Genomic DNA, 17,676 nt, shown 5'->3' with positions numbered 1-17,676 from the left:
CTAGAATTTCGAGCATCGGCATGGCCAAGACACTCAACGAAGCAACCCTTCCCGTAACCCAACACCACGTTGGTATCATCCAAGCTCTCCGCAATCAATCTCTTCTCATATTTTGATACTACCTCGTCTCATGAAGCAGTATTATCTCACATTTTTCCAGTGGGATCTGGATAAAGGTGCCATTTTCGCCAATATATGATGTAACCTTTGAAGAGGTAAGGTATCCGCAAAAGTGCCGAGATATTCATTTATGAAGGATAATGAACTTCACCGATGAGTGCAAGGTAATCTCAAACTTCTTGTTGAACTTTTATAAGAATATTATCCTTCCGACGTTGTATCAGTGAACTCACAAATATACTGAAGCTTGCGTTTCGTATCTTGACCACAACTGATTGGCATCATACATCATCACGTCGATTCTCGTGCAGCCGAAAACCGTCGTCTGACCGCCTGACTAGTTCTAAATAGGCAGAATTATTTATCTTGTGGCTCTAAAAGCTCTAGGGCTGCATTAATCCCATTACAGCTAGATTACTAAGCACATTGCAACCAGATTATTGGTCAATTTCTATCTGAACAACCACCCCACCACCACTTCAATTCCGTCATTGATTGTTCCGCCTTTGAAATTTCTCCACTACCCGACTTGTAAACATATCTCTCCCCTCCATACAAAAACAAGAGCAGATAATCCTCATACTTCATACAGACTAATTTTGTAACCTTTTCTTCATTGAAACGTCTGCATAATATGGGCAAACGACAATTCAAATCGCAGGCTTCTAGCACTCGTGCTTCAACTGCCGCTGGCGCCGGCTTCGGGTTTGGCTTTACCACAAAAGCCACCAGATTATCATACCTTACAGAACCATCAGACTTCTCTTCCATCAGTAATGCAAACGTCATTCTGTCATTCAAGAATCTTTCAAAGAAAGACGCTACAACAAAGTCGAAAGCTCTCGAGGATTTGCGAGCGTTCGTTCAGAATCAGCCAAACGAGCAAGGAGGCACTGAAGAAGCAATTTTAGAAGCTTGGGTAGGATGCGCCGACAGAATCTTAGAGTGCTTCTGCTAACACAAAATACAGGTCGATGTCTATCCTAGGATTTCCATAGATAATTCACGTCGTGTTCGCGAGCTATCTCACAGCATACAGTATGAGCTTCTAAAATCAGCCCGGAAAAGAATGGAAAGATATATACCCAGAGTAGTAGGAAGTTGGCTGGCAGGAACATACGATAGAGACCGGGCAGTGGCACGATCAGCGATGGATGGTCTAACATCTTTCCTCGATACGGATGCTAAAATGAATCTATTTTGGAAGCGTTGCCAGAATGAGATCCTCGACTACACCGAAGAAGCCTTGAATGAGACTCCTAATACTTTGAGTGACGAAAGATCTGTCCCGACAGAAGAAGCAAACGAAAAGTACTTCCGTGTGAATAGCGCCAGTGTATCCCTTCTCGCCAATCTGCTAGCCAAGCTAGGTGATGATGATATGCTTAAGCATCAAGACAGGTATGAAAAGGTAATTTTCGGCAACAAAAAACTATGGACGCTGGCATCATGCGAAGACGCTTCCGCAAGAAAAAGTACCGATAAATTACTCGTGCTTTGCCTAGAGAAGCAAACTCAACTGGTCGAGAACAACCTTGAGACTATCAGTCGTGCATTCGTATCTGAGGCATTGAAATCTTCTCAATTAACATCTGCTTTGCAACTATTGGAGACTTTGCACCAACTAACCAAAAAATTTCCTCAAGTATGGACTTCTGCATATAAGGCTAAACGATCTACTGCTACAGGCGATCTGATCTCTTTTGTTCAAAAGGGCTCACAAGGCTCTTCCCCTGCTTATTGGCAAACATTGAGAGCTCTTGTGGCAATTTTACCAATAGATGTTCTGCCTCAAAACCCCAATTCTATCCTGGAGTTTTTGGATGTATTTCGCAAGAGTATCAACCAGAGGGAGGAGGGTAGGGCCAACTCTTCAGAAGCATGGCTTGCTTACAGAGAAACATCCAACATCTGCATCGTAAACCTGTCAAGTTCTCAGCAAGCGGAAATTGTCCAGAAATCTACATATCCCATGTTTGAGCAATATTTACATCCATCCCCAGAAACTTCCGAGTGGCTCATCAGAAACAATACGCCATCTTCAACTATATCTGCTTTTATCTCTAGCCTAGCGAAGAACTCCAACTTACAAAATTCCCTTGCCGAAGAATGGCAGAAGCTCGCCCAAAATTTTATTATAAGAATTCAAACATCAATGCCAGAGCAATCTAAAGACTATTCGTCTTCTCAAGATGCTGTCATGGCTGAAGGCCACCGGTGGTTTTCACTTCTGTCTGAAGTCTTCAAACTGAAGGATCTTACAGCTGATCAAAACCCACTCCTTCAACCGTCGAGCAATATCATAGATTGTACTCTCCAAGTAGTTATCAACAGGAACGGGAAACCGTACTCGGCTGGGGCAGTATTAGAATCAACACTGAGATACTCTCCGCAGCTATTGGAAGCTTCTCCCTCAGTTTTGGAAGCCGTTAAGTCGTTTATGGAAACCCATCTTCCTAAATTTCTTTTGTCGCCATCATCTTCATACTTATCTTCAGCTTTAGACCAATTTCGTTTAATTCCTGGGCAGCAAGACTCTTACAAGAGTATCTGGCAGACGGCTATTGATGCTCTGCTATCGACCCCCAGAAATTTACAGCGACAGAAAACGATCACAGCTCTGATATCTTTGAATGAAATTTCGGATTTGGTTCGTGATGACCAAGCTCTCCAAGATGTTCTTCTTGAGACTTCCTGTGATGTGGTTGAAGGTAATAATGAGGAATGGGCACTGTTCGAAGCGGCAGTAATATATAATGGCTTCTCCAAACCCACAGAAAAGTTATTGCTCCAAAGCCTGATTTCTGTACTAAATGCTTCTAACCCCAATGTAAATCTTGTCTTTCAGGCACTCGAATTACTATCCAAAAGACGACCTGAAGCTATTCGAGATGGAGAGGCGCACGTAGATTTAATCACGAAGCTTTTGGCATTGACAGAACTCTCAGATTCTGAGCTTGGTAAACGGGCTATGAATCTACGATCGGTAGTCGACAATGAAAGTGGTGTCACTACTTCTTCTGTAGTTCATATACTCAAGGAAAATCTGGAAAACGCAAGTCCTCAATCACTGACGTGAGTATAATCCTTGAAATCATTAACCGCAATTAGTAATTATTTGGGGGAGCAATGACTGATGTTTATTTTTAGTATCGATACACTTGTCCAACAGGCTGAAGCGGTTATCAGCACTTTAGACGATAGTTCGCACCATCCCGAACTCTTTCCAAGTGCAACTAAATGGTCTGAAGCTTTAGCCCCTCTATTGGATCAGGCACCAAATCCTACTTTGGGAGTGATGAGACCATTTGCGGGAGCTGTATTCTTGGCGCGTGCACAAAGTGGTAGTAATTGTATTCGCTCCGGCAGAGATCTAGATGGCTATTCTGTAGCTCTCAGAATGGCAATGTATTCGGCACATTTAATTCGAGACCATCCTGATCGCTTATCAAAGGATGCTCTTGTCGAGATTATATATCTCATGTGCTTGACTGTGGAACTTGCCAATGACCAGCTTGATCTACTAGAGAACAACAAGCTTTTCGTGTTATCATCGGAAAAAGCTATTGCTGGCGTGCGCGATTTTGTGGACCGGATATATCAAGATTCATGGTCATTCATCGTACTACACTCGAAAGCTTGGCAAGATGGTTTTGAGTCGAAGTCACCCCTTGAATTTTCGGGTGTTGTCCATATCCTTATTTCAAAGCTGATAAATGCTTCTTGCTGTGATACATCTACGTCGTTCTACTCGGCTCGTGTGTTGAGCCATCTACTACCCAAACTTGTTGAACAACATGGATGGCAAGTGGGAGGCGAAGAATGGATCTCCAGCCTTGAAATTTTCAAATCATCTACATCGAACATCCTAGGGGCTGTTGCCATCTTGACAGGGCTTCACGAGACCCTCAGTACTAGCCAGCTTGTCAGCAACCTTTGCAACCGGATCATCAGTGATGTTGCTAGTGCCGATGCTCAGTCTGAAAAAACTCTCGGTCGACTAGTTCTTCTGAACGCAACATTATCTGTGTACAACAATGATGATCTTCCTGTTGCACAAAATCGATTAGTGTTTGCGGTCAAGCAAATTCTTTCATGGACCCCGGAGATTTCAGACACGGATTATCAGCTCTCTTCTGAGTCTTGTCTTGCTCTACAAAAGTTGCTTCCGGCGATCAAATCAGTCTACGGATCGTACTGGGAGAAGACCCTCGAGTTCTGCATCAAAATTTGGAAATCGATGGAAAATGAAGATCATCAAGATCAAAAGCTCCCCATGATGGGGATGTCTTTAAAACTGTTCTCAAATTTACAAAGCTTGCAAGGTGCCAACGATGACCTTGAGGATGCCCGAGCTCAACATGGGGAGACTGCATCTCATTGTTTGATCAAACTCACCAAGTTACCCAGATCTAAATCAACGCAACCAGTCGAGTTTGTTGATAATATTTTGTCGCGGCTAGTAATTAATATACCTTCAAGTCACATTAATGACATCTCCGAGTTCTACCCCTTGGTAGCTTCAGAGAATAGGATGGTGCAATCTGCAGCATTTAGTGTTCTTCATCGGGCCATTCCTGCAGAGCAAGAGGAAATCTCGGTCAATGCCCTTCTTGAAAAGAAAGATGCGCAATTGCCAGAAGAATTACTATCTCTTCTGTTAGACGCACCATCTATTCGAAACTTTGATGACGAAGAGCTCGCAGAATTTCCTCCCTCGATTCGTAGCTATTTACTTTCGTGGCATTTAGTTTATGATGCGTTTAGTACAGCGTCTTGGAAAGTGCGCAAAGACTATTGCAATCACCTCCAGTCGGAAAACTGTCTTGGATCATTCTTAACGTTTTTGTTCGATGTGTTAGGCCATTCAGATGGTACGCCTCTCAACCTTGAAAAAGCACATTTTGATGAATCATATATTCGCGCATACGACACATCACTAGCAGACAGTGAAACAAACGAGCGAAATTTCCAATGGCTTCTCATTCATCTATATCATTTATGTCTTAGACACACTGGTGATCTTGCAAAGGCTTGGTTTTCTGACTGTCAATCCAAACAGACCCGTCAAGCAGTTGAGACATGGACAGAGAAATACTTCACTCCACTTCTGATTTCTGACAAACTTGATGAAATTGATGAATGGGCAACTTCAAAGGAGGCTAAAGAAGGAGGCGAGAAAGAGCTCGAGATAAAAACGTCGAAGAGCGCACGTTCCATCTTCGCCAGCTACGAAATCGATGATACTAGCATACAAATCGCCATTCGATTTCCATCCAATTATCCTTTCTACAATGTTAAAGTCGAGGGCATCAATCGTGTTGCTGTACCAGAAAAGAAATGGAGGAGTTGGCTACTCATCGTTCAGGGTGCTATCACATTCTCAAACGGTAGTCTGATCGATGGACTGACTACTTTCCGTCGTAATGTTGAGGGTAGTCTTAAAGGACACACCGAATGTGCTATCTGTTACAGTATCATATCGAGCGACAAGAAAACGCCGGATAAGAAGTGTGGAACTTGTAAGAACACATTCCATGGACAATGTCTGTTTAAATGGTTCGCGAGCAGTAACCAGAGCTCATGTCCATTGTGTCGTTGTGCTTTTAACTATGGTCGTTAGGTTGTTTGATGTGGGAAGAGGAAAATATAGACTAAAGAGATGGGTGAAAGTATGTTATGGTAGCTTATTAGGTTCTAGATGAGAGAAGAGGAATTTGAAATGTTTGGGTTTGGAAAAGAGAGATTAATGACGAGGAGATCTACTCTTCAATTTGTAATGAGAATAAATGATATTCAGATGACATATTCATATTTCCATTGTAAATATCCAATTCAAGTACTTATTAGTTGAATGTTCAACATCAGGAGAGAAATTGTAATATCAATCTTCCTACCAGCTTGGGCATGTGATCTCCAATGATGCCTCAGGCACATCACCCCACCAATAGCCAACAGCCAACCAACCAACTTTCTCCCGCGCGGGAAAGGCCGTGCACCAGCCAGACACAAGGGAAGCACCCTGGAACACCCTGACACTTCCTCCATCCAGCTCGGGAAACCTCGGGGTTAGCATCCATAGTGGATCCCCTAATCGTATTACCCCGCAACCAAAGTGCATGAATGGGTGGTGGACATACCCGCATGCTACCTATACCGAGCCATACTCAGCCTTTGAGCTATTCTCTTATTGATTAAGGTAGAGGTAGGTTATCAACTGATGCTTTCCTCTTCCTCCTCTTCTTCCTCTTCTTCTCACTCACGTCCTCACTTGCTTTCCTTTCTGGTATCGATATCGATATACTGAGGCCTCACTGCGAGTTAAACGAAGAAGAGAGATACATGAGAGAGTTTTTCCGTTGGCTATTTGCAATCGTATCATACGCGCTTACTTCATTTGTTGATTTGATTTGATTCGGTATCTAATCAGTTCATATTGGTCAATCAATCAATCAATCACAAGCAAAAGAAAGGAAACCAAAGTTTCCTTCCTTCCGTCCATCCATTCATCCATCCAACAAGCACCGGAATAAAGCAACCAATCTGGTAAGTTCTCAGCTCTTGGTTTAAATATCACTGCACTATCCTTTGTGTTTTTCCTTTTGACACTTCATTTCCATGTACAAAAGGGCTTTTGATATTCAGAGGTGATTTCCTTGTTTAAAGTTACTCCAATGGTCCGAAAGCTCTTATTGTTTTGTCAAAAGTCCCATTCCGATAAGTTCGCCATTCTAACTTAAATAGCATCATCTTTTGATTATAACATTTCACTTGAATTTACCTACTTCAACGCAACTCCTGCCAAATAGCCAACTTTAAAGGCTGAGTTGAATGAAACTTTATTCGTGAGTATAATTGTCCCTGAATGTATGTCATCTTGTTAAACCTTATTTAGGTCCCCGAGCATGATACGATCGGAATAATTCTTCGAGATGCTGTCCCAGCTCACCACCTCGGTCTCGCAGACCACGTCTCCTCTGATTCGATATGGATCTATTTCTACCTCTACCAATCTACTCCGAATCTCGAATCGTAGTTGGCACAACACACAAGGGTTATTGTCAAATCGAGGTCCGCACAATCAAACACGAGCATTTCGAATGGGTTATTGGTCTTCACACCTTGAACATGGGTTTGAAAAAGAGCTCAATCGCCGTCATCGACTCTTAAAGCAGAAATATGTCGAGGCCAAAAGTGTTAAGAGTGATGAGCGTGTTCCGGACTACAAACGTGCCATGCATAACTTTATGCGCAGCAAAACAATCTATTTTTCTCCCGCCCGCTCCAAGTACACATTCAAAGCGGATGTTGAAGGTACGGATGGTGGTGTGGAATCAATCCGATTATCGCAAGCTGACGAAGCATACTGGAAAAATCTCAAGTCCAAAAACCAATTAGACAATGAATTCGAGCTGGAAAATGAGAACTACCAGATAGACCCAATCACGAATCGAAAGGTGTTTAGAAATGAAAAGGCTGTAAAGATTCCGGTAACGAAGTTTAAGGGATATCGTCAGCGATTTCAAAATCTAGTTCCGCCAGATGATGCCACTCAGGCTGATATTGATGCCTATAACAAACCATTCATGTACAATGAACCTGATGGAAAATTTCCCGAGCAACCTGACTCTGTACGGGAATCTCTGAAGGAATACGAAAGCAAAGGATACAAGGCATTTTTTCATAACGAACCGGACGGACAACCGTCACAAAAGGCTGATCCAGTTCAAGAGGGACTCAGAGTTTATGACAGTTGTACGTCTTATAATGCTTTTCGATATAGAGAGCCTGACGGAAAGCTCCCAGAGCAACCAGATTGTGTCCAGGAATCATTGAAAGATTATGATTCACACACAACTTATGGTTTCTTCCGTCACAATGAACCTGATGGAAAGTTGCCCGAAAAGCCAGATTCGGTCCGAGAGAGTTTGAAAGATTATGATGCCGATACTTCTTACGGATCGTTTCGTTATAATGAGCCTGATGGAAAGTTTCCTGAGAAGCCAGATGCAGTGCAAGAATCGTTGAAGGAATATGATACAAGCAATTCATACGGATCCTTCCGATATAATGAGCCGGATGGAAAACTCTCCGAAAAACCAGATGCAGTTCGAGAAAGTTTGAAAGATTATGATGCGGATAATTCTTATGGATCGTTTCGTTATAATGAGCCCGATGGAAAGTTTCCCGAGAGCCCTGATCAGACACGTGAAGCATTGAAAGAGTATGATCAGAAGCAAGCAAAAATCACCCAACATCCTAGCTCCGAGTCCGAGATTTCTGGCACGAGTTCATCAGAAAATAATGTAGAGACAAAAACTTCGCTGTCCTCAAAATTCTCGCGCAAATACCCGGAGCCAGATACGAGAGAGGATCTTGACCTGCTTCGAGCAAGTGATATTCGCGCTGCTTCGGGTATAATCAAGAGTACAAAGAAAGAAACCCTTGAAGAGAAGTCCGCTAAGAGAGAGCAACTGGAAAAAGCTTTTGAGGAAGCTCATCAAAATGTAATCAAGTACGCTCAAGACATTGCCTCGGAGCAGAAATCGAAAGGACAGACACAAGCCAAGATACAGGAAACCCCCGACCTCTCTGCCTCCAAGGCTGTGGAAAGTTCAGAGACCCTTAGTCAAAAAGATCATGAGAATGTAGGACAAGTCGAGAAACGAAAAGTCACAGGAAACTTTGTTCGGGATTTTCCAGAAGAATTTGAAAAGTCTTGGTCACAACAAAAAGACGGCACAGGAGAACTGATGCCAACAGTGTCTAAAGATGCTTGGGGTTATGACAAATCACCCAAGGGACTAGAGCTCTCTTATTCAATGGAGGTCAAGCAATCTGTTCAAAATGCTGAGAAGGAATATATTGAAGGTTTTGGCTCGAAAGAAGCATTTTCTCGTAACCTAAACACACCAAGACTTCAAACATCCTTGGATCGATCTGCGACAAAGCCAAAATCTCTTCAGCCCAATTTGCCCAAAGCAATAGCAGAAACTGATCCGTACTCGAAGGTACCTCAAGGCTTAGAGACGTCATATAAAGAGGAATGCGCAAACCAAGGCGAAGGAGATTTATCGGTATATGTTTCATCTTATGGAAAGCCCAGAAAACAATCTGGTAAGGACAAAGATCTGGTTCGCGAAATCCGAGATATCTATGAAGATACTTATGGAAAGATTGGCTCCAAACATCGTCAAGTACCTACAAATGATGCACCAGCTGCAAGTTCACCCGGAGAAAAGCCCGCGTCGGGCCCTGAGCCAACTACTTATAAGGTTTTGGCTTACGATCCGACAATGCAGTCTATTAATATCGCTGAAACAACATCTATTGTGACTGATACGGCATCAGCTTTGACTCCTGCAGAGGTTCTCCTTCGATTGTCTAACCCCGCGAAGTTCTTCCCACACTTCCAACCATTGCAGGCTGAGGGTTACGAGATTGTATCCGGAAGTGGTGATGTTCTTGTATTCCGAAAAGTACGACCATCAAGACGCTCGTCCTCGCAGGCTGATCTGAAGAATAACACAACAAATCCAATAGATGGTATGCAGGTAGCAACTGCACGATTTGCCAGTCCTACTGGTTTTGTGAATCATGATTTGCCAGAATCAGCAGAAACACCGTTCAAATCAAACGTTGACGTTCGACGTGAGGAACCGGTATTCAGTGGTAAATCTTCCTGGAAAGATCACTCGGAAATTAAGAGCAAGAAGCCTGGCAAGGCAAAGAGAGTATTATTAGGCGGTGCCATTGTCGGCAGTGGATGCTATGCGATTGGCGTGGTAACAGAGTTCTTCAGAACTGGAGGCGTAGATGGAAAGGGACCGCAGGGGTTTTGAATCCCGAGTTGATATTGAGTTTTATTGGGGAGTTAATCTGGTGGCATATTAGCTTCATATTCTGTTTGATATGATGAAGGGGAGGGATAGGAGTTTTTGGTAACGGAGTTTTCGATGATATTCGAGTTGAAAAGCATTGGTGTTATTGGGAGGATGGATATGCATTGTAGGTTGCTAGCCAAATTACCTATTTTCCATTTACATGAGCCATTATTCCCTCCTTCCTAGCTGTATCTTTAGATCATATGCCACTCGATCTAATATTGATATCATTGTTTTATGTGACCATTGGACTTTGTATAGCAATATGAGTGTCCATCCTTTGAGTGTCTGATAGACAAGGATAATCTTGGGAATTTGTAGTTTGAAATGGTATTACCATATAAAAAAGGATTGTGTGCATGTGAGAGAGGAAAGTCTCTCCAATAAACAATTTTTAACTTTTTCTTTGCAGCAAGACCCCACTACCCCGGAGTGGGGGTACTGACTGTCCGATGCAAGGATACTGTGAATCACGTGCATTCTTTCTGCCCAGCAAAACACAATTGACCGCCTAGAATTTCTTAGTCATAATCATTAACTCCAACATTCCAATCACTCCGAACTGGTTTTAGTCTTTCATCATTCACTATCTGGTTTATGTACAGAATTATCAACTTGAAGTCTGAATCAATTCTATCATTATTTTGACAGATCATTGGATATTTGGTGAATTCCCTCTGTGTGGATAGAGGTGTCAGAAAGAGAAGGATTGCATTTGGGTAGTAGTGAAAGGTTGCCAAAATGACGGACAAAACGGCAAAGTACAAGACGGAGATCCAGCAGGTCAGTTGCTCCTTTGTTTGAACAGTCATGTTCGATTTCTTTATTGGCAATGCCTTGGGAATTGGCAATGGGTTTGGATTCGGAAGGGTGATTGTGAGGCTATATCAAGTGATTGCTGGCGGTGAGGTGTTCGCTTCTCAGTCATAGTGAATAAGATTTTGCGAGGTTTCTGCCTGTAGGCTCTTTTGGTGGATGGAATATCTTGATTTTTGTAAATAGCTGTGTCGAAAGCAAATTATCAATAATATGGCTTCGAAAATGGCTAACGTCAGGGTTCTTCGTTGGTTTGCACAGATGATGTATGTTTCTGGGGAAACAGCAGAAGCATCATCTGAGACTACTGGTATGATAGAGGAGATCGTTCGACAACAAGTTATTGAAATGGTTAGTAGAACTCTCTAGGCTTATTACTCCTCTCCTCTCTCGGAATTCTTGCACCTCTCCAATCAAATCACATGACCCTAACTTTTCCAGCTTCGTCAATGTACTGAACAAGCATCCCGCCGCGGGAGTCGTTCAATATCCACCGACGATTTAATTTTCCTGATTCGCCACGATCAAGCTAAGGTCTCTCGTCTCCGAACCTTTCTTTCCTGGAAAGACGTCCGTAAAAACGTCAAAGACTCGGACGAAAAGGGCGGCGACGCAGATATCGGAGCCGGTGACGAACCCGTCGGAGCCAATGCCCCCATCCCAGATACCACGAAGAAAAACAAGAAAGCCAAAGTCGGTCTCCCATGGGAAGTCCCCTCGTTATACAGCCAAGAGGTACCCGAGCGCGAAGACGAAGAAGATGAAGACGAGGAAGAAATGAATTACGCAACTTTACAGCGTCTCAAGAAAGCCGACGAACGCACCAAGGCCATGACGAAAGAAGAATATGTTACCTGGTCTGAATATCGTCAAGCTTCGTTTACCTTCCGTAAAGGAAAGCGATTCAAGGAATGGGCCGGCTTTGGCGTCGTCACGGATTCTAAACCTAACGATGATATTGTAGATATCCTCGGGTTCCTGACCTTTGAAATCGTGCAGACATTGACGGAAGAAGCTTTGAAGATCAAGGAACAAGAAGACTTGGGTAAGGAGAAGAGCGGTGGTGAACAAACAGGCAAGAAGAGAAAGGTGCAAGGATTGTTTGATCCGCCAAGTGAGGGAAGAACTCCGGTCGAGACGAGACATATCCAAGAGGCGTTTAGAAGATTACAGCAGAGGCCAACGAAACAGAGAGCGATGTGTAACTTTACTAGAGGTCTGAATAGGACGCCTTTGAAATTGGTAAGTCGGATTGACGACGAGTTTGGAAGTATGAGATTCTTCCACTAACACTCGATAGTTCTAAATGTATCATGAGGACTTCTACTTCGAGGCGCGGGCGTATGGACTCGGGAGCATTATGGATATTTGACATGGAGGCGTTCGTATAATACATCGGATTGGAGTAGCAAAGGTGTAACAAAGGTCGTTAGTTTTGGGTACTGAGTATTGGGGATGCATTGTTTGGTACACTGCATAGGATATCATAAGCGTGTCAGAAGGTATCATTGACATAATGTTAAGACAATATAATTTGAAAAGCTTTCTCGCATTGCAATTGATTAATTAATTGATAGCATTATTCGTAATACATCCCATCCCTAACCATAGGAATAGATAACTCATCTCCCAGTCACATCTACTGAACCATTCCCTGGCTAGTCCTCCAAGTCTGAATCTCACTCTCGCTAATCTCCCTCAACTTATTGACGCTCGCAGGCTTGCCTGTAATGATTCCCTGTGCAACTTCAGCTCCGCGTGCCAATATACTCTTGCGCACAACGGCATATGTAGCTGTCTTGGCCTCGACCTTGATAACACCGATACGGGGATCGTTGGGACCGCCATCGTGAGTTCCGTCGCCGAGATCGCCGAGCCAGGCTTTGAGGGCGGGGGAGTAGTATTTCTTGACGGTCTCGCGGTCGGTTTCGATGGAGGAGAGACCTGGGGTGGGAGTGGTGTTAGTTGAGATTGGAGTTTTGGGGGAGAGGGGAAGAGGAGGGGGGGAAAATACCGGAAACAGAAGCCCATTCGCCAGAGGAATTCAGGAATGAGATGTTGATGTGGGAATCGGTAGCCAAATCATCGGTCTTTCCAGATTCGGTATTGGTGTGGAAGAGAAGAGTAGTTCCTCCATTTTCCTGAGATAGGATTGTTAGTTTTTGTTTCTCGAGATGGCTATGCTAATACGGGGGACGGAGTGCAAAAGAAGAGTATCTGTCCAGGGGTTCAGGCTGGCAAATCATTATGTCTGATCTGAACTCGCGATATCTCAGATACTGCAACACCCCCAGTAGGCTTCACAGACATCCCAGCCCTTCTAAAATGTGTGAAAGACGACAAACAGAAGAAAACATATACCTTTGCAGCAACAGCCATACATCTGCTCACCAACGCGCCCGTCTTTCCATCTCGCGTAGTCATCATACCGAATTTACACGCATCGATAAATTCATTTAAGTCCTCAACCTTCTCTTTCAAAGTAGGAGTATCAATGTTCTTGGCCTTATATGGATCGGCCTCTTTGGAACCGGTATCTGCGTTGCTGAAAGACATTTTTGCGTGGGTGGTGGTGAAGTTGTGTTTGGCAATTGGGTATAAGTATTGGTATTGGGGTTTGGATTGTCTGGGAAGAGATGAGAGGATTAGTTTGTTGTTTTGGGGACGGGAAACTCTGGTGAGGAGACGGAGACGGAGTGAAGATTGCATTGTGTTTTGAGTTTGGGGTGTAAGATATATTGAGAGAGATTTGAGGAGGAAGGGATTACTTACAAAGCTTGTTTTCTTGACTAAAGGTAGGTAATTGTAGCTAAAAAGGCAGAAAGTATCTAGATGATGATAAAAGAGATTGAGCAGTAGATTCGTAGTAAAACAGTTTAAATAAACAAAGTCGTCATGTCATGGAACGCATATGTTGTTGTAAACAGGGTAACTGGTGCTCTGGGAGCTACCCCGCTTTAAGCATTGATCGGTTGAGGGGATCAACATCATGACATGACATGGGATCGGAAATCTCAATACGTCATGACAATCGCATTGCTTGACTAATCGATTTCTTGGAATTGCCATGCCTGCTCTACCGTGAGAGATCGAGGTTCATCGGATGGATGTACACGTGGATTTGTGGATATTAGTTGCAAGGGGTTTAGATTGAAAGATGGACGGGTCAAGAATCCAAGTCTTGTCTGCACAGTGTAATAGGAACGGGAAGAGGTTCGGGAGCGGTCCGGAATATCTGGCTTCATCCGCGTTCCTGAGGGCGGATATCTATGGGAGGTTATGTGCTTAGTGTGTTGTTTCAATTGACCCCTTGTTACTAGCAAAAGTATCTATTTCTATCTCGAACAGTTTTGACATCGATACATTGAGTCTGGACTCTGACTTGACCTTGTGTTCATCTGGCATGCGTTGAGGATCTACATGTGATGTCATTGTGGCTGTAGCTCAAGTGTGTGTGGCGCGGGATTGTCACGCACATCATAGCTTCTCAGACCTCACTGGGATAAAGCTATTGAAACATTACATTAACTACATAAAGTCGTTCATAAATCCACTTTGAGAAACATCAACATCCGGTAGGCATAGTAATTTAAGGAAAGCATGGATTTGATAATCTTAGCTACTTTGAACAGGTCAAAGGCTAGGAGCAGTACGTTTCGGAACTTCATTCATAATCGATTAGAGAAAGATAAGGTTACTTCACCACAACCCTCCTTCGCTTAGGTTATAGAATTATATCATTCTTCACGATATGACGAATTACCCCTTTGAATCGCTTCCTTCTTCTACGTCAATTCTCCACTTACGCACGATCTTCCTTCCAATCAAACTGGGAGTGTCGACTCCTTGGAGCCAAAGTATGTAGCAGCCAGGCCGGCAATGCTACCTACTATTTGCAAAATACAAATGCTGAGATACTTTTCACGATATCCGTCCGGAATCGACAATTACCTAGCTTAAGAGTGGAACGCAAACCCAATCCCTAGGAGTATATGAAGTTTCTCGGCCTGAAATAAGATAAAGTTATTGCAACATTCTTTGCCAGTTTGGTGTGTAGTCTATCGTTAATCAAGTCTATAAACAAGATATCGTGTGCAACTCAAGAAGCAAGACTGGGTGACAGACAGAGCTAATAGCTGTATTTTGATAATCTCCTGAGTCTTCTTCCATCACTCGATAGTGTTAGAATATATCGACCGGACCACTGCGGCACTTCGAAGTCCCAAGCAGCCATCGTTTTAGGTGGTAATGTTGACAAGTACTTGATTCCTTGGAGATGCAAGTCCCGTGTTTGGGTTGCAGTAATCTAGTAAAGGAGAAACCAGATATTTTCAGGAGCCATGAATCAAGCGGGCAACTTGTTTCGGCGGACTTCTCTCTGGGTTATGTATCCAACGTCACGAGCTCATTAATATAACACCCTCGCCATGTAAGATTACAACGCGACTTCGAGTGACGGTTTCTTGATAGAAATTACTCTCTAATTAATTTGCTTGTCCGTATGTAGCCACATCACTGTACTCTGGTAGCTTTTCAGAAGAAAAAGGCCTCGAGATTCTTGATTGTTGTTTCAGCCGTACACATGTTGAATTTTCTTTCCATGGGAGGGCTCAGGGCTACAGCATCTATCTGATGTAATACTGGAAGAAGATGCGAATGATTTCGTCGTCATATTTTCATCCCGATCTCAGTACCAAAAGTTCTTCCATTTCTACGCCATACACTCTCACAGACTGCATCTCACTCAAGAATGCATCGTCAAGTACGACGTATAAACCCTCAATGCCATTCTTTCTCGTGTGTAGTTGCAGTTTTGGAATTACAAGGCGCCCGTAGACTTCGGCGCCCAACTCCTTGAGTAAAGGTAAATTGCGTCGCAAATTCAGATGCCATCGAAACGGAATGCAGCAACATATCGAATCAAGGTCGAATCGAAATCTCAAAATCGAATTGAATGGTGCTAATGCGATAATTCATACGTGTAAGAAATAGAAATAAAGTTGAAGAAGTCGCATGTTGAGTTTGGGCGTTTTTTTTTTCGTTTTTTCCTGCTATTCATGTGCGAAAATATCTGGGCAGCTATAACATGAAAGGTAATAGGGGTGTAGCAGGAAAGCAACAACGAGGATTCATCGCCGTCAAATCTTCTAATCTTCCTGGAATTACGACAATATACTCAACTTTGTCGTCGAAACATCAGAAATCTTGCATTATCTCAATCATATAATCCACGTCTGCGTTGATACAATACTTCAATGCTGTATGGGACTCCAGAACTTCAAATCGCGAAAGAGGCGTAGTTATGCAGCTTGAATCCTTCTTGAAGGATCTCGCAGCTCGGCCTTTCGCTCTTACGCTATCAATCATCAATTCGCCTCAGCATACTTGGTTTGATCGTAAGATCTCACATGCGTATACCTAGGTAAGCACTTCGTAAATGGGATTCAGGTGGGGGCCAAATATTCTCATCGTCCTTCTTGTATCTCACGTACAGCTGTGGCACATCATCTTTAGGACTACCTTCGCTCTTTCGGCTTTCAGCTGATGAACTCTTCTTAATAATCATTGACGTAAATTCGGAGAATTGTTACAAGGTAGCAAAATTATGTAGTGACAGTATACACAGCAAGAGTTTTCGTATGTTTCGTGAATAGCTTCACATTTTGTATAAGTAGAATACCATTTCCTTGGCTTTTTTTATCATCAGCTTACATGTTCCTATTTTCACATACCAAGCTTCAACACAAGAAAAGCTTATCAAGACGATAAATTTCCAAACCATTCAAGAACGTCCTCAGATCTGTCCAATAGCAATAATAAAGCTGTCCCTGAAACCCAAACTCAACCTAGCACTACCATTTCCTCCAAATCTACTTCAGCAGCAATAATGTCTACTATTCCACCACCCCGCGCCGTAGTAACCTCGCACTCTGCCTCCGGCACCGCCATTATTTCCTCGGATTCTCAACTTCCCCTATTCAGTCCTTTTGGTCCTTCGGCCCCAGGTTTTACGACCATTCACTCTCTCCCCTCTCTCCCCGCCTCTTTAAATGCCCCTATCAACCCCGATGCCGAACAATCTATCCCTCAACCACCTCCGGCTGGTCTGGTAGTTTGCACAACTGATTATCCGCCCCATTGTGTTACCCCCACTCACCGAACTATCACCTGTGACTACATGATTGTCCTGAAAGGCGAACTTGTTCTACGTGTTGATGAGGGAAAGGAAACCATTTTGAAGGAAGGAGATATTTGTGTCCAGAGAGGCACAATGCATACTTGGGAAAACAGAACTGATGAATGGTGTCGTAAGTTTAATTTTGCTTATAATGCTTAGGATAACGACACTGATTGTGGGATAGGATGCCTGTTTGTTATGGCTGGCGGCGAAAAGATCGTCATGGCGGATGGAAAGACGTTGGAGCAAAGTTATACTCCACCAAAACCCAAGAATTAGGCGGACGATCTAGTTGGGGTTTATGTCAGGATGTACGGTGATGATTGGGCGGTGGTAGAGGAGAATAGTATCATAAAAGCATTACCGAGCACGATAGAAAGTTCTATCGATGGTGCCAGGGGAGTAGTTTTGTATTCTTAAGGTGCACACTATGCATCATTGCAATTGGCGCATTCAATAATCAAGCAATATCACTATGTATTTTTATCACATGTTTTTATTGCATTTCATTTTAGGATTCGACATCCCACGAGAGCGCATGATTGAGTAGAAATGTTTTTTTAACCATATGAGGTGTATGCAGTACCTTGCATACTATATTGACCTGCCCTACTACTTTTTTTGATCTCTGGAGCGAGTAGAATCGTTGGAACCATGCATAGAGATTCGTATTTTGAA

General features: G+C 43.2%; 6 protein-coding genes across 6 annotated transcripts; 4 read left to right on the top strand and 2 right to left on the bottom strand.

The window, feature by feature from the left end:
• Window positions 1–668: 668 nt before the first annotated feature.
• Window positions 669–5,972, top strand: EAE97_011008 (uncharacterized protein). The gene is made up of 3 exons (XM_038881523.1): window positions 669–1,039; window positions 1,091–3,195; window positions 3,271–5,972. Exons 1-3 carry the CDS (start codon window positions 755–757, stop codon window positions 5,741–5,743), a joined length of 4,863 nt encoding a protein of 1,620 aa, XP_038727682.1. The 5' UTR covers window positions 669–754; the 3' UTR covers window positions 5,744–5,972.
• A 1,080-nt stretch (window positions 5,973–7,052) lies between these two features.
• EAE97_011007 (uncharacterized protein) lies at window positions 7,053–9,962 on the top strand (the record flags this gene model as incomplete). Its single annotated transcript, XM_038881522.1, has 1 exon — window positions 7,053–9,962. One exon carries the CDS (start codon window positions 7,053–7,055, stop codon window positions 9,960–9,962), a length of 2,910 nt encoding a protein of 969 aa, XP_038727681.1.
• Window positions 9,963–10,745: 783 nt separating this feature from the next.
• Window positions 10,746–12,126, top strand: EAE97_011006 (uncharacterized protein; the record flags this gene model as incomplete). The annotated part of the gene is made up of 4 exons (XM_038881521.1): window positions 10,746–10,787; window positions 11,082–11,171; window positions 11,262–12,062; window positions 12,121–12,126. The coding sequence occupies 4 exons, from the start codon at window positions 10,746–10,748 to the stop codon at window positions 12,124–12,126; spliced, it is 939 nt and encodes a 312-aa protein (XP_038727680.1).
• Window positions 12,127–12,459: 333 nt separating this feature from the next.
• Window positions 12,460–13,376, bottom strand: EAE97_011005 (uncharacterized protein; the record flags this gene model as incomplete). Its single annotated transcript, XM_038881520.1, has 3 exons — window positions 12,460–12,764; window positions 12,835–12,961; window positions 13,182–13,376. The coding sequence occupies 3 exons, from the start codon at window positions 13,374–13,376 to the stop codon at window positions 12,460–12,462; spliced, it is 627 nt and encodes a 208-aa protein (XP_038727679.1).
• Window positions 13,377–13,864: 488 nt separating this feature from the next.
• EAE97_011004 (uncharacterized protein) lies at window positions 13,865–14,252 on the bottom strand (the record flags this gene model as incomplete). Its single annotated transcript, XM_038881519.1, has 2 exons — window positions 13,865–14,087; window positions 14,128–14,252. 2 exons carry the CDS (start codon window positions 14,250–14,252, stop codon window positions 13,865–13,867), a joined length of 348 nt encoding a protein of 115 aa, XP_038727678.1.
• A 2,182-nt stretch (window positions 14,253–16,434) lies between these two features.
• On the top strand, window positions 16,435–17,489 carry EAE97_011003 (uncharacterized protein). The gene is made up of 2 exons (XM_038881518.1): window positions 16,435–17,128; window positions 17,183–17,489. Exons 1-2 carry the CDS (start codon window positions 16,708–16,710, stop codon window positions 17,275–17,277), a joined length of 516 nt encoding a protein of 171 aa, XP_038727677.1. The 5' UTR covers window positions 16,435–16,707; the 3' UTR covers window positions 17,278–17,489.
• Window positions 17,490–17,676: the final 187 nt, after the last annotated feature.

This window comes from Botrytis byssoidea, assembly GCF_014898295.1.
Source record: "Botrytis byssoidea strain MUCL 94 chromosome Unknown BBYS_032, whole genome shotgun sequence".
NCBI lineage: Eukaryota > Fungi > Ascomycota > Leotiomycetes > Helotiales > Sclerotiniaceae > Botrytis > Botrytis byssoidea.
This window is presented reverse-complemented; position numbering and strand designations above follow the sequence as displayed.